General features: G+C 41.0%; 1 protein-coding gene across 8 annotated transcripts in view; it reads left to right on the top strand.

Moving 5' to 3' along the window:
• Positions 1-12874, top strand: part of ITPR1 (inositol 1,4,5-trisphosphate receptor type 1) — a 359375-nt gene that overhangs the window by 24162 nt on the left and 322339 nt on the right. For all 8 annotated transcript variants that reach the window (XM_030802235.1, XM_030802234.1, XM_030802233.1 and 5 more), the window contains exon 4: positions 3597-3667. In XM_030802235.1, coding sequence (XP_030658095.1) covers positions 3597-3667 — 71 coding nt within the window. The remainder of the gene's footprint in view (positions 1-3596; positions 3668-12874) is intronic.

Below are 12874 nucleotides of genomic sequence, written 5' to 3'. Positions count from 1 at the left end.
CTCATTTTTACAGCAGCCAAGGACCTTCCTTTTAATTATAGCTATTATTTAAAGCATGCTTGTTTTCTGGTATTTGTGCAGAATGAGTATTCCTAGGCTCTCATGCAGGTTACTCCACACTCAGGGAGCACATTATTATAGATACAGAATTATAGCTCAATTAGACTTGTGCTCCCACTGTGGAGAGATTTTGTTTCAAATGTCATCCAGTGAAAAAGAAGTCATCCATGACTGCCTGATCACCAGATCCAGTGACTTTCTACATTTGACCTATCTCCATTATGGACCTACCCTTAACAATTTATCTCCGTTATGGACCTACCCTTAACAGCTGCCCTGCCTCTGACTGTCCCTCCTTTCTTCATGGTTGGCACCTTCCTCTTTTCATCGTCTATGGTTGCCTCTTTTACCCTCTTCTTCTTTTCAGCAATGACAGCAACAGTAATAAATGAAAAGCACTAAATGAGCCTGGTGGGTATGTGCTGTGTGCTAGGCACTATGCTAAATACTGTGCCTACATCTTCCTTAATCCTCACACAACTGTCTATGGTGAACACTATCATCCTTACCATTTGTGGAGGCAAAACTTTTGAGCTTCAGAGAGGCAAAGTCACTTGCCCAAGATTTCACAGCTCAGAAAATTCCAGACTCCAAGGTTAGGGCTGCCAACAGTTGCTCTCTGCAGGCCAGCTTCTCTCTTTCTGGCTTCCTTGTCTTCCCACAGCTCTCTCTCCTCCTTGACTGTGCACAGCCCCTATCTGGATGCCGGGTTAAACCTCAACCCACTCTATTCCCATGTTTGCCCTGGGTGTCTTGATTTCCCAGTCACCCAGGTGCCTCCTGAGCCCCTGAGATCTTAGTACCTTCTTTGTTTTCCAGGGCAACTCTTCTTGAAAATCATATGAAGTGCTTTTTAAGTGTTTTCCTCAAACATTGTAAACAAATTAATGATGAGTCCCTCCTGCCCTTTTAAAGTGAGGAGCGCTTCTTTTTGAACTTTGGGTTGCTAATACTTTCTTGAGATGAATACTTTATTTTCTCAGTTGCTTGCACATATTTGAGGATAGCAGTGTAAAAATAGGGTTGGAGAGAAAGTTTGACAACTCTTCCTGTTTTTAATATTTATGGAGGACTTGTGGACTACAATGAGTGACTGCCAGTCGCTGTGGGACTCACTGTGTAGCACTCCAGCCCCATCCCATTTGTATAGATGGTGGTTACCTCCAAATGGCTTCATCTACTGATTGAACTTTAGAACTCCAATAGGATCTTGGAGGGCAAGTGTGTGTGTGTGTGCACACTACTCAGTGGCATGCTTCTGAATTGCCTTTTTAGCTTGTTAAAAATAAAGGTTCAGCTTGGTGCAGTAGCTAATGCCTGTAATCCCAGCTACTTGAGAGGCTGAGATGGGAGGATCCTTTGAGGCCAGGAGTTCAAGACCAGCTTTTAAGACCAGCCTGGACAACACAGCAAGAACCCTGTCTCTTTAAAAAAACAAGATGGGGGGGATTCTTGGGCCTCATCCTACAGCACAGCTTTAGTAAGCTGGGTTGACAGAGTCCTGGTGTCAGTATATTTGGAAACAATGAGTCTGATGAACATCCCCCTCGTTAAGAATCCCTGAGACCAACTTTCCTTTTACAGATGAAAAAACTGAGACTGGTAGGGGTAAAATGCCGTAGTCGTGATCATGCTGGTAGTAGGTGGCAGAGTGCCATCTACAATTCATTGGTCATCTGAGCCTGACTGGGGCTCCTCTTACCACTTCCTCCCCATTTGAGAACTTGATGATTTATTTATTTATTTTTTTCTTGAGACAGAGTCTCGCTCTGTCGCCAGGCTGGAGTGCAGTGGCATGATCTTGGCTCACTGCACCCTCCACCTCCTGGGTTCCAGCAATTCTCCTGCCTCAGCCTCCCATGTAGCTGGGACTACAGGCACCCCCCACTATGCCCAACTAATTTTTGAATTTCTAGTAGAGACAGGGTTTTGCCATTTTGGCCAGAATGGTCTCGATCTCTTGACCTTGTGATCCGCCCATCTCGGCCTCCCAAAGTGCTGGGATGACAGGTGTGAGCCACCACGCCCGGCCGTGAGAACTTGATGATTTATTAACCTAGCCTTACCTTGGATTCTGAGCCCACCCTGTCAAGCATTATGTTAGCTCTGGGGGCATTACTGTACTTACACTCACAGGAGCTCAGGGTGGGGGTTTTATATATGTATATTCTGCTCTTAATTTTTACATGAGAACTCAGGCCATTGGCTACACTGTCCCTCTTGTTTATACAGTGAGGTCTTGTGTCGTGAAGCTGAAGGATGCACACTGCTGGTGGGGTACCATTGACACTTTGATTTACCCACCAAATAGATACTGAGCTGCCAGTCTTGGGCATCTTCTGGCCTTCATGGAGCCGGTAGCCTGGTGCACCTTTGGAGTCTCAGTCAGTGAGGTTGGGAGGATGGAGAAGGAGAGGCAGAGAGTGTCTGGCGCAGGAAAGGCTTGGGGGGGCTTTGTGGAGAAGGTGGGGCTCTTAATCTGAGTCCTGAAAGACAGGCAGGACTTTAGGAGGCAAAAGGGAATCTTGGAGAATAGAACAGTAAGGGTAAAGGCTGAATATTTAATGGTACCTTGCATTTGGGATAAGAGGAGGCAGCACAGATGAATGGAGGAACCCTGGAAAACCATGGTGTGTTAGCTGGGAACAAGTGCAAGTTCTGTGGTCAGTTGGAAGATTAGCCAGTTCTATCAGTACCAGTTTTAGGAGCTTGGACAAGTTGTGTAACTTCTCAGAGTCTCAGTTCCCTCATCTGTTCAAAAATATATTTTTAAGTGGTTCTTCTAAAAGAATTGTGCAAGTTAGACTTAGCAGTCAGAACTTTAAATACTGAGTCTTTATGTAATGTGAGCTTATTTATTTGTAATTTTTTTGCACTTTCCCCACTAGTTGCTTTTGATGGTCCAGAGTCCTTTCATATTTTCATGAGTTTGCACTCATGGTTCTTTCCACCTGGAAACGCTCCCCTCTAGCCTCCAACATCTATTTCGACTCTTCCAGTAGTTCCATTAGAACTTCCTCTGTCTGCAGCTTCTCAGATGACTTCAGGCAGAGTTCGCTTCTGGCTGTGTTTTTTTTCTTCCTTCTCTTATAGCCCTTAGATTATATTTTCTTTATCAGTTTGTTCTTAAGGCTCCTGCACTAGCCTCGAGCTCCCAAAGAGCAAGGGCCTGGCTCATATTCACCCGGCACAAAGTCAGCTCCTCAGCGACTCTTAGTTGAATGCAACGGCTCCTTGTTGTGTCTCGCGACTTCAGCCACCTTGCATGCTATACTCAAATCTACCATGGACATGGTTATGGGAAAGGAGCCACAGAAAACAGTAACCTTAATGTGTCCTTCACCGAACAGAACCCTGGGCTTTCGGATTAGGTTTAGATCCATGCATAGGAAGCCTCTAGTGTAAAGAGTTCCTGGCAGGAGAATATGGCAGTCTAAATGTTGCACAGGAAAAGCCCTGGGATATCTGATTTCTGCACAGTGCTAAGAGTTTCATTTTCATACACTTGACAGAGCATTTATCTGTCTTCTTTACAGCCTGGTTGATGATCGTTGTGTTGTACAGCCAGAAACCGGGGACCTTAACAATCCACCTAAGAAATTCAGAGGTAAGGTGGTGGCTTTCCTGGAGTAGTCACCTTGACTCACTTGAAAATTCATGAAGTGTGTTGTTGGGGTGTGTGTGTGTGTGTGTTTATAAGCAAAATAGGCTTATTTACTTATGTATTTTTTTCAGAGTATGATTTCAGTTCTAAGCTTTACAACTTGAAAAATGCATACATAAATTTAATATCAAGATTGGGATGGCTTTTTACTGGGTCCTTAATTTGTCTATTGAATATGTGTTGACAAGTGCTAATTCAGTTTAAAGTCTTATATTTGTACAGGTATTTCTTCAAACAAATAGGATTTATGGATCCAGTCACAGGGAACATTCATTATTTCAGCAGATCTCACTGTCCCTTTGGGGATGCTGATATTCTTAGATACATTCTTTAAGAGGTAGCTAATGATACCTCACTCAACGTCTCACTGGAATGAAATGTTCTTAATTATTGCACTTGTTTTTTGAGTTAAAAGACGTAGGCAGGCTGGGCACGGTGTCTCACGCTTGTAATCTCAGCACTTTGGGAGGCCGAGGTGGGCAGATTGCTTGAGCCTGGGAATTCTAGACGAGCCTGGGAATTCTAGACCAGCCTGGGCAACATGGTGAAACACTGTCTCTACTAAAAATACATAAATTAGCTGGGTGTGGTAGCATGCACCTGTAGTCCCAGCTACTCAGGAGGCTGACATTGGGGGGATCACCTGAGCCTGGGAGTTCCAGGCTGTGGTGAACCGAGATCGCACCACTGTACTCCAGCCTGGGTGACAAAGTGAGACCCTGTCTCAAAAACAAAAACAAAAACAAGACACAGGCAGGACAGCTTTTCTACCCAAATTAGTTTTTCTTTAGGCCTCCTGAATTGGTATCTTTCTCCAAAGGTAGCTTAGTTTATTGTAGGAGGTCTTTGAAATACACTTGGTATCTTAGATGATAAACATTTGTTTTTCTTTTTTGTTGTTGTGGTTAGTGGTCCTCAGCTCTAGCCACATGTTAGAATTATCTGAGGGAGTTTTTAAATAGATGCTTGGGGCTCCATTGTAGATCTTAGGACTTAGGGATCCACTGTAAAGCCCTAAGCATCTATTTATTAATTAAATTATTTATCAATTAAGGTAACCTCTGGAATTGGGGATGATTCTTTACAGCCAGGGTGGAAAACCACTGGGTTAGGTATTTGACTGATGGCTTCAGTCCCAAAGGGCTCAAATCTTGCCATTTGCAGATTATATAATTCGAGTTCTAAGTTCTTATTGTTTAGTGGTTTAGAAACTTTGACTTTTTTGGATAAAAGCTAAATAAATTAGAATAAAATAGAACGCAGACGTTCAGATGTAGAAAAGCCATTTGGAAGACATTTGGTGTTGAGTTGCATCCAGTTGGCGTGAGACTATCAGGAGAATGTTTTCACCTGAGGATGGGTGGGGGTGGGGGGAGGCTGTTAAAAAAAAGAAAAACAGTTGTTGATATAAGTTATAAGAGGAACCCAAGGCGGCTATTGTCTCCACCGCCTTTTTCTTCTCAATCCTTCTTTCATGTTTCCTTCCAAGACAAGACAAAATCTTGAGTGCTGCAGAAATGAAACGTTTCGTCCAATGATCATAATTCAGTCACTCATAGAATTTCTTCCCCACTGTGAATATTAAAAGGGACGAGATCAATTGACTGTGCCAGGCCCTGTGCTAAGCACTCTGCCTGCATTAGCTCAGGGAGCCATCCCTCCTCCCTAGGAAGAGACTGAGAGACTGATACACTCAGAACTTAAGAACCTTGTCTGAGGTCACACGGCTGGTGACTGATGGAGTGGGAGCCGTGGTTCTCAACTTTGGCTGCACAGGGAAATCACCTGGAGAACTCTCAGAAACACTGATAGCTGAATCCAGCTCAGGGATTTTGAGTTAACTGGGCATTGGGCTTTTTGAAAGCTTCTCAGGTGTTTCTCTTGTGCCGCCAAGGTTAAGAACCATGGCTAATGAAATCTAGGCTAATAAAACCTGAACTTTGTTATTCAGGGAAGAGCTGGTCTAGGTTTCGCTTTTGCAGCTGGGACCAAGGGGAGGGATATGCATCAGGAAGGCATTGCTTGGGTCCAGTGTGAGCTCTTATCTTGTTCTATATATAGGCCTTGGGAGCTGGGAGATGAACCTGGGAGAGAGTCTAATGTACTGTACAAAGTTAACTAGTGGCTATTTGTTTTTTACAAATATATGAAATATATGCACATAATTTAAAATTTTATTTTTTAAATCAACATATATTTATGTTGTATAACATGATGTTTTAGAACATGTATATATAGTGGAATGGCTAAATTGAGTTAATTCACATATATATTACCTCACATGCTTTTTTTTTTTTTGGTGAGAACATTTAAAAACTACTCATAGTGAGTTTCAAGTATACGGTATATTGTTATTTGCTGTAGTCACTATGTTGTACAATAGATCTCTGGAACTTATTCCTCCTAACTAAAATTTGTATCCCTTGGCCAACATCTCAATCCTCCACCCCAGCCCCTGGTAACCACCATTCTACTCTCTGTTTCTAGGAGTTCAATCTTTTTAGATTCCACTTAAAGGCAAGATCATATGGTATTTGTCTTTCTGTGCCTGGCTTATTTCACTTAGCGTAATGTCCTCCAGGTTCATCCATGTTGTCACAAATGAACCAGGGACTGTTTGAATACAGGGTTAGAATGTTAAAAGTAAATAGGACTATAGCAGGGGAAGTCAGAGGAGTCATGTTTTTCTGGCATGACTGTAAAGGTGCCTGGTGCTTGGATGTATATATGGTGGCTGATTTGAAGTGACTGTTTTGAGATAACAGTAATAGTCTGACAGAAGCTATTTGGAAGGAAGCAAACTCCTTTTACAGCCTGGCCTGGTTCTACAGGTGGTCACATGACAGTGACTTGATTTGTTGACTGCTTTTCTCCCTAAATTAAAAATAAAGGTTTCTGGGTTGTGAGCTGCTTTGTCCTTGTGGGAAAATCTGGTTCAAAGCAAGCTCTGCTGCAGGCTTTGGGAATGTAGGTCAGGACTTCCTTAATTCCATGTGCTAAACCAGAGGTCCCCTGCACCCAGGTGAGGGGCCTAGGCAGCTCTGCCTTTGCAGGCTGCCTCAGTGCTGGAAAGATCTGCTCCTCCGCCGTGGAACTTGGGCAGTGAGTTTTAAAAATTTTTCCAAAGCATTCCTTCAACTGCGGTGCAGCATACTTTGACATTTTTTTTTTTTTCTAAAATGAGAAAGATCTCTGTTTTGGAAGCAATTGCTGCGTTTCCAAATATAAGTGTATTTTGGAGCTGAAGTCATTTTGATGTTTAGAAATTGTGCATAGGGCAGTTGGGCAATTTGGAGGCATTTCTAGTCCATTTCCTCGTGGACCCGTTGCACCCTAGATTTTAACAAACACATATGGAAAAGCGAGATGCTGGCAAGCAGCCGAATGGGATGATGGAGTCTTTATCTGAGCAATCAGCAGAGCTGCATGTAGTCATTTGGGTTTGCTCTTGCTTCCATTGTTTCCTTGCCAAGTTATTTCCTGTATTGAGAACCATCATAACCTGTTCTTAAGTAAATGGAAATCCAAGGACTGTTTATGCAATATTCCCCATGGCTTCTGACTTTGCATCTTTAATTTTGTGAGCTCCTGAGATCTGCAGCCCTAATGGTTAATAAAAGAGGCTCTTGGATCAGGCTTCCTGGTTCATATCCAAGTTCCATTAATTCTTTGCTGTGTGACCCTGAACAGATTACTTCACCTTTGTGAACCTTGGTTTTCTCACCTGTAAAATGGGAGAGGATAATAGGCTCTATCTCATAAGGTCATTGGGAAGATTAATTGTGTGTTAAGAATTTAGTACTGGGGGAGCCTGACCCTTAGTTAAGAGTTTAAGCCTTATTCTTTTCTTTGTATTCCCAGTACTTAGTACAGAGTCTGGTACTTGTAAATCTCATATTTAATTTTATGAGAATGATTATATATATATTTTTTTATTTTATTTTATTATTATTATACTTTAAGTTTTAGGGTACATGTGCACAATGTGGAGGTTTGTTACATATGTATCCATGTGCCATGTTTGTGTGCTGCACCCATTAACTCGTCATTTAGCATTAGGTATATCTCCTAATGCTATCCCTCCCCCCTCCCCCCACCCCACAACAGTCCCCGGAGTGTGATGTTCCCCTTCCTGTGTCCATGTGTTCTCACTGTTCAATTCCCACCTATGAGTGAGAACATGTGGTGTTTGGTTTTTTGTACTTGTGATAGTTTACTGAGAATGATGATTTCCAGTTTCATCCATGTCCCTACAAAGGACATGAACTCATCATTTTTATGGCTGCATAGTATTCCATGGTGTATATGTGCCACATTTTCTTAATCCAGTCTATCGTTGTTGGACATTTGGGTTGGTTCCAAGTCTTTGCTATTGTGAATAGTGCCGCAATAAACATACGTGTGCATGTGTCTTTATAGCAGCATGATTTATAGTCCTTTGGGTATATACCCAGTAATGGGATGGCTGGGTCAAATGGTATTTCTAGTTCTAGATCCCTGAGGAATCGCCACACTGACTTCCACAATGGTTGAACTAGTTTACAGTCCCACCAACAGTGTAAAAGTGTTCCTATTTCTCCACATCCTCTCCAGCACCTGTTGTTTCCTGACTTTTTAATGATGGCCATTCTAACTGGTGTGAGATGGTATCTCATTGTGGTTTTGATTTGCATTTCTCTGATGGCCAGTGATGATGAGCATTTTTTCATGTGTTTTTTGGCTGCATAAATGTCTTCTTTTGAGAAGTGTCTGTTCATGTCCTTCGCCCGCTTTTTGATGGGGTTGTTCATTTTTTTCTTGTAAATTTGTTTGAGTTCATTGTAGATTCTGGATATTAGCCCTTTGTCAGATGAGTAGGTTGCAAAAATTTTCTCCCATTCTGTAGGTTGCCTGTTCACTCTGATGGTAGTTTCTTTTGCTGTGCAGAAGCTCTTTAGTTTAATTAGATCCCATTTGTCAATTTTGGCTTTTGTTGCCATTGCTTTTGGTGTTTTAGACATGAAGTCCTTGCCCATGCCTATGTCCTGAATGGTATTGCCTAGGTTTCCTTCTAGGGTTTTTGTTCTTTTAGGTCTAACATGTAAGTCTTTAATCCATCTTGAATTAATTTTTGTATAAGGTGTAAGGAAGGGATCCTGTTTCAGCTTTCTACATATAGCTAGCCAGTTTTCCCAGCACCATTTATTAAATAGGGAATCCTTTCCCCATTGCTTGTTTTTGTCAGGTTTGTCAAAGATCAGATAGTTGTAGATATGTGGCATTATTTTCTGAGGGCTCGCTTCTGTTCCATTGATCTATGTCTCTGTTGTGGTACCAGTACCATGCTGTTTTGGTTACTGTAGCCTTGTAGTATAGTTTGAAGTCAGGTAGCGTGATGCCTCCAGCTTTGTTCTTTTGGCTTAGGATTGACTTGGCAATGCGGGCTCTTTTTTGGTTCCATATGAACTTTAAAGTAGTTTTTTCCAATTCTGTGAAGAAAGTCATTGGTAGCTTGATGGGGATGGCATTGAATCTATAAATTACCTTGGGCAGTATGGCCATTTTCAGGATATTGATTCTTCCAACCCATGAGCATGGAATGTTCTTCCATTTGTTTGTATCCTCTTTTATTTCATTGAGCAGTGGTTTGTAGTTCTCCTTGAAGAGGTCCTTCACATCCCTTGTAAGTTGGATTCCTAGGTATTTTATTCTCTTTGAAGCAATTGTGAATGAGAGTTCACTCATGATTTGGCTCTCTGTTTGTCTGTTATTGGTGTATAAGAATGCTTGTGATTTTTGCACATTGATTTTGTATCCTGAGACTTTGCTGAAGTTGCTTATCAGCTTAAGGAGATTTTGGACTGAGACAATGGGGTTTTCTAGATATGCAATCATGTCATCTGCAAACAGGAACAATTTGACTTCCTCTTTTCCTAATTGAATACCCTTTATTTCCTTCTCCTGCCTTATTACCCTGGCCAGAACTTCCAACACTATGTTGAATAGGAGTGGTGAGAGAGGGCATCTGTGTCTTGTGCCAGTTTTCAAAGGGAATGCTTCCAGTTTTTGCCCATTCAGTATGATATTGGCTGTGGGTTTGTCATAGATAGCTCTTATTATTTTGAGATATGTCCCATCAATACCTAATTTATTGAGAGTTTTTAGCATGAAGGGTTGTTGAATTTTGTCAAAGGCCTTTTCTGCATCTATTGAGATAATCATGTGGTTTTTGTCTTTGGTTCTGTTTATATGCTGGATTACATTTATTGATTTGCATGCGTTGAACCAGCCTTGCATCCCAGGGATGAAGCCCACTTGATCATGGTGGATAAGCTTTTTGATGGGCTGCTGGATTTGGTTTGCCAGTATTTTATTGAGGATTTTTGCATCCATGTTCATCAAGGATATTGGTCTAAAATTCTCTTTTTTTATTGTGTCTCTGCCCGGCTTTGGTATCAGGATGATGCTGGCCTCATAAAATGAGTTAGGGAGGATTCCCTCTTTTTCTATCAATTGGAATAGTTTCAGAAGGAATGGTACCAGTTCCTCCTTGTACCTCTGGTAGAATTCAGCTGTGAATCCATCAGGTCCTGGACTCTTTTTGGTTGGTAAGCTATTGATTATTGCCACAATTTCAGAGCCTGTTATTGGTCTATTCAGAGATTCAACTTCTTCCTGGTTTAGTCTTGGGAGGGTGTATGTGTCGAATTTATCCATTTCTTCTAGATTTTCTAGTTTATTTGTGTAGAGGTGTTTGTAGTATTCTCTGATGATAGTTTGTATTTCTATGGGATTGGTGGTGATATCCCCTTTATCATTTTTTATTGCATCTATTTGATTCTTCTCTCTTTTCTTCTTTATTAGTCTTGCTAGCAGTCTATTGATTTTATTGATCTTTTGAAAAAACCGGCTCCTGGATTCATTAATTTTTTGAAGGGTTTTTTGTGTCTCTATTTCCTTCAGTTTTGCTCTGATTTTAGTTCTTTCTAGCCTTCTGCTAGCTTTTGAATGTGTTTGCTCTTGCTTTTCTAGTTCTTTGAATTGTGATGTTAGGGTGTCAATTTTGGATCTTTCCTGCTTTCTCTTGTGGGCATTTAGTGCTATAAATTTCCCTCTACACACTGCTTTGAATGTGTCCCAGAGATTCTGCTATGTTGTGTCTTCGTTCTCGTTGTTTTCAAAGAACATCTTTATTTCTGCCTTCATTTCGTTAAGTACCCAGTAGTCATTCAGGAGCAGGTTGTTCAGTTTCCATGTAGTTGAGCGGTTTTGAGTGATGTTTCTTAATCCTGAGTTCTAGTTTGATTGCACTGTGCTCCGGGAGACAGTTTGTTATAATTTCTGTTCTTTTACATTTGCTGAGGAGAGCTTTACCTCCAACTATGTGGTCAATTTTGGAATAGGTGTGGTGTGGTGCTGAAAAAAATGTATATTCTGTTGATTTGGGGTGGAGAGTTCTGTAGATGTCTATTAGGTCCGTTTGGTGCAGAGCTGAGTTCAATTCCTGGATATCCTTGTTAACTTTCTGTCTCGTTGATCTGTCTAATGTTGACAGTGGGGTGTTGAAGTCTCCCCTTATTATTATGTGGGAGTCTAAGTCTCTTTGTAGGTCACTCAGGACTTGCTTTATGAATCTGGGTGCTCCTGTATTAGGTGCATATATATTTAGGATAGTTAGCTCTTCTTGTTGAATTGATCCCTTTACCATTATGTAATGGCCTTCTTTGTCTCTTTTGATCTTTGTTGGTTTAAAGTCTATTTTATCAGAGACTAGGATTGCAACCCCTGCCTTTTTTTGTTTTCCATTTGCTTGGTAGATCTTCCTCTATCCTTTTATTTTGAGCCTATGTGTGTCTCTGCACGTGAGATGGGTTTCCTGAATACAGCATACTGATGGGTCTTGACTCTTTATCCAATTTGCCAGTCTGTCTTTTAATTGGAGCATTTAGTCCATTTACATTTAAAGTTAATATTGTTATGTGAGAATTTGATCCTGTCATTATGATGTTAGCTGGTTATTTTGCTCGTTAGTTGATACAGTTTCTTCCTAGCCTCGATGATCTTTACAATTTGGCATGTTTTTGCAGTGGCTAGTACCAGTTGTTCCTTTCCATGTTTAGTGCTTCCTTCAGGAGCTCTTTTAGGGCAGGCCTGGTGGTGACAAAATCTCTCATCATTTGCTTGTCTGTAAAGTATTTTATTTCTCCTTCACTTATGAAGCTTAGTTTGGCTGGATATGAAATTCTGAGTTGAAAATTCTTTTCTTTAAGAATGTTGAATATTGGCCCCCACTCTTTTCTGGCTTGTAGAGTTTTTTTTTTTTTTTTTTTTTTTTTTTGTCTTCAAATTCTTTATGGGTGGGGATGTGCACATATGAACCCCTGGACTTGGATTTGAGCCCCAGTTCCCCTGTATGCAAGCTGAGTAACCTTGATAGATTACTTAATATTTCTCAGCTTGTTTCCTCACTTGTGAAATAGGGTCAAACAATTCCATCCTTATAAAGATAATATGCATAAAAAGCCTAATAGAGTTCTTAGTACACAGTAGTTGTTCAGTGCGTGGTTGCTGTTAATTTTCACAGTAGATGTAGAAGAGTTCAACATCGAACACACTTGCTTTTTTTTCTCTGATGGTTGAAAGTACATTTCCAAAGTGAATTGCTTTTTTGTGTGTGTGTGATTTCCTTGAATATATCTCTTGCCTCTAACTTCCTCTGTAGGAAGAAAAGGTTGGCTGCACATCTGTTTCACATAAGCCACATCTTTTTCATCTGAATGAATTTTGGACAATATCATTGTCCTCGTAAGGGATGAGGAGAGTTGAGACTTAGAATAATGCAGCAACTTTAGTTCTTTTATTAATGTGGTACCATTTTAAAGCCCCAACGTCCATGGAAGGTAAGGCAGAACCTCTTCTTCTCCCTAATTTGTGTTGTCTTTGCCCATAATCTTGAAAGAATAGAGAAGGCAAACAGCAGATTGAAACAGGGAATAGAAACTTTGTGGTTAGTGAATTCCTTTCTCTGTATTATCTTTTCCTCTTCCCACTTTTACCAGTCCCTCGCCCAGCTCCCCGGTGCTAAATATAAAGGCATCTTCTACAAAGAAAAGGTGGAAACTAACAACCAGTCTTCATTTTGCTCCCAGAATCTCTGCTCTTTTTAAATAT

This window comes from Nomascus leucogenys, chromosome 21 (assembly GCF_006542625.1).
Source record: "Nomascus leucogenys isolate Asia chromosome 21, Asia_NLE_v1, whole genome shotgun sequence".
Lineage (NCBI taxonomy): Eukaryota > Metazoa > Chordata > Mammalia > Primates > Hylobatidae > Nomascus > Nomascus leucogenys.
Note: the sequence above shows the minus strand (reverse complement) of the source record. Positions and strands in the feature narration are given on the sequence as shown.